At 56.7% G+C, this 1,388-nt stretch overlaps 1 protein-coding gene across 1 annotated transcript; it reads right to left on the bottom strand.

Annotated features, from left to right (window-relative positions):
- Window positions 1–114: 114 nt before the first annotated feature.
- Window positions 115–1,334, bottom strand: LOC115069132 (ellis-van Creveld syndrome protein homolog; the record flags this gene model as incomplete). The annotated part of the gene is made up of 2 exons (XM_029560337.1): window positions 833–1,334; window positions 115–322 (listed from the first exon to the last, which is right to left on the bottom strand). Coding segments are annotated over exons 1-2 (400 nt in total), but the record flags the coding sequence as incomplete, so codon positions are not given.
- Window positions 1,335–1,388: the final 54 nt, after the last annotated feature.

Below are 1,388 nucleotides of genomic sequence, written 5' to 3'. Positions count from 1 at the left end.
GATGGGAAAGTGGAGCTGGGGATGAGATGGGCTGGTGAACAGCAGGAACAGGAACTGAAATTATGGAATGCTAGAAAGCCAGGGTCTCTGGGCTGTCCTGGCCTGCTCACGTACAAAAAGAGTAGGACAGCCCAGAGAGGCTGTGCGGGACATCCGAGGCCACACAGCTGGTCAATGACGGTGGCTGACTAGCATCCACACTTCTGAGTGCTGCAGCACCCAGAGACTTACCCAGCAGCCTGTACTTGGAGACTGGCTTGTTTTCAGCAAGGGGCACTCGGGCCAAGGATACCAGCTCTGAAATGAAGATCTTCTCAGCTTCCTGATGTGCAAATGGAAGAGGATCAGAAGACGGTCCCTGTCTTCCCCAAACCCCACTGCAGAAGCCTCCCCTCTGGAGGACCGCTGCTGACCATGTCCCAATTCCCAGTGTGGATGAAGACTGCTAGCAGCACCCTGGGAGGTCAGGGTCAAGGCAGAGGCACGGGGACGGGGGAGGGGTGGACTCCAGACTTGGCTATCTCTTCAGGCCTCACAGCCCCATCCACAGATGAAGGCACATCAGGGGCTCTGCCACTGCCACCAATCAGCTCTGGGCCACTCTGCCCAATTCCAGGCTCAGGGCTGGGCTGCTGCGCAGATGCTCCCTTGGGGGAGGCCATGCTGTGTGGGCTGGTGGGACTCAGAGGGCCAGTGATACCACTCAGAGAGGAAGGCACAGAGGCGAGGGGGACATGTGGTCCCTCAGAGTGGTCTGTGCAGCTGTGAACCTGGGTGTGAGCTCTCATTTCTATGGCACACCACAGCCTCCACGGCACATTCCCCAAACTACCTGCAGCTGAGTCTCCAGCTGAGCTTCAAGCTGGTCAAGCTTTTGCGCCTTTTGCTTCTGCGAGGCCAGGCGGATCTGCTGGTGCTGCGTGAACTGGTCCAGGAACTTCCTCTGTTGTGACAGCATCCTGGAAGTCGACAGGGTGGTCAGCACTGCTGGAGCCCCAGGCCAGTTGCTCCACACAGCAACCATTCTAAAGGACCCGAGTCATGGGAATTGTGATCCTTGGCTGCACCTGAGCTCTGGACCATTGGGAAGAGACAGGCCACTGTGGGTGTGAGTCACTGTGGCCACACTTTTCAAACACAGTGCAGCTCTGACCCACAGGCTGCATGGCCATAGAGCACGAGGGAGTTTGAGGAACCCTGCATGCACACTGGCCTTTGATTCCCAGAATAGCTTGGGGACATCGACAGAAGTCAGGACAAAGATAGGGTGTGTAATAACAATCTTACCTCTGGAAACATGCTCCCTGAAAAGACCAGAGGCTTCCAGGACCACCACAGAAGCTCATTTCCTGGGGCAGCATCTGGGAAAACCTGAGCATGGAAGCCTC

Source organism: Nannospalax galili, unplaced genomic scaffold (genome assembly GCF_000622305.1).
Source record: "Nannospalax galili isolate Female #2095 unplaced genomic scaffold, S.galili_v1.0 C48974693, whole genome shotgun sequence".
Classification (NCBI taxonomy): Eukaryota; Metazoa; Chordata; class Mammalia; order Rodentia; family Spalacidae; genus Nannospalax; species Nannospalax galili.
This window is presented reverse-complemented; position numbering and strand designations above follow the sequence as displayed.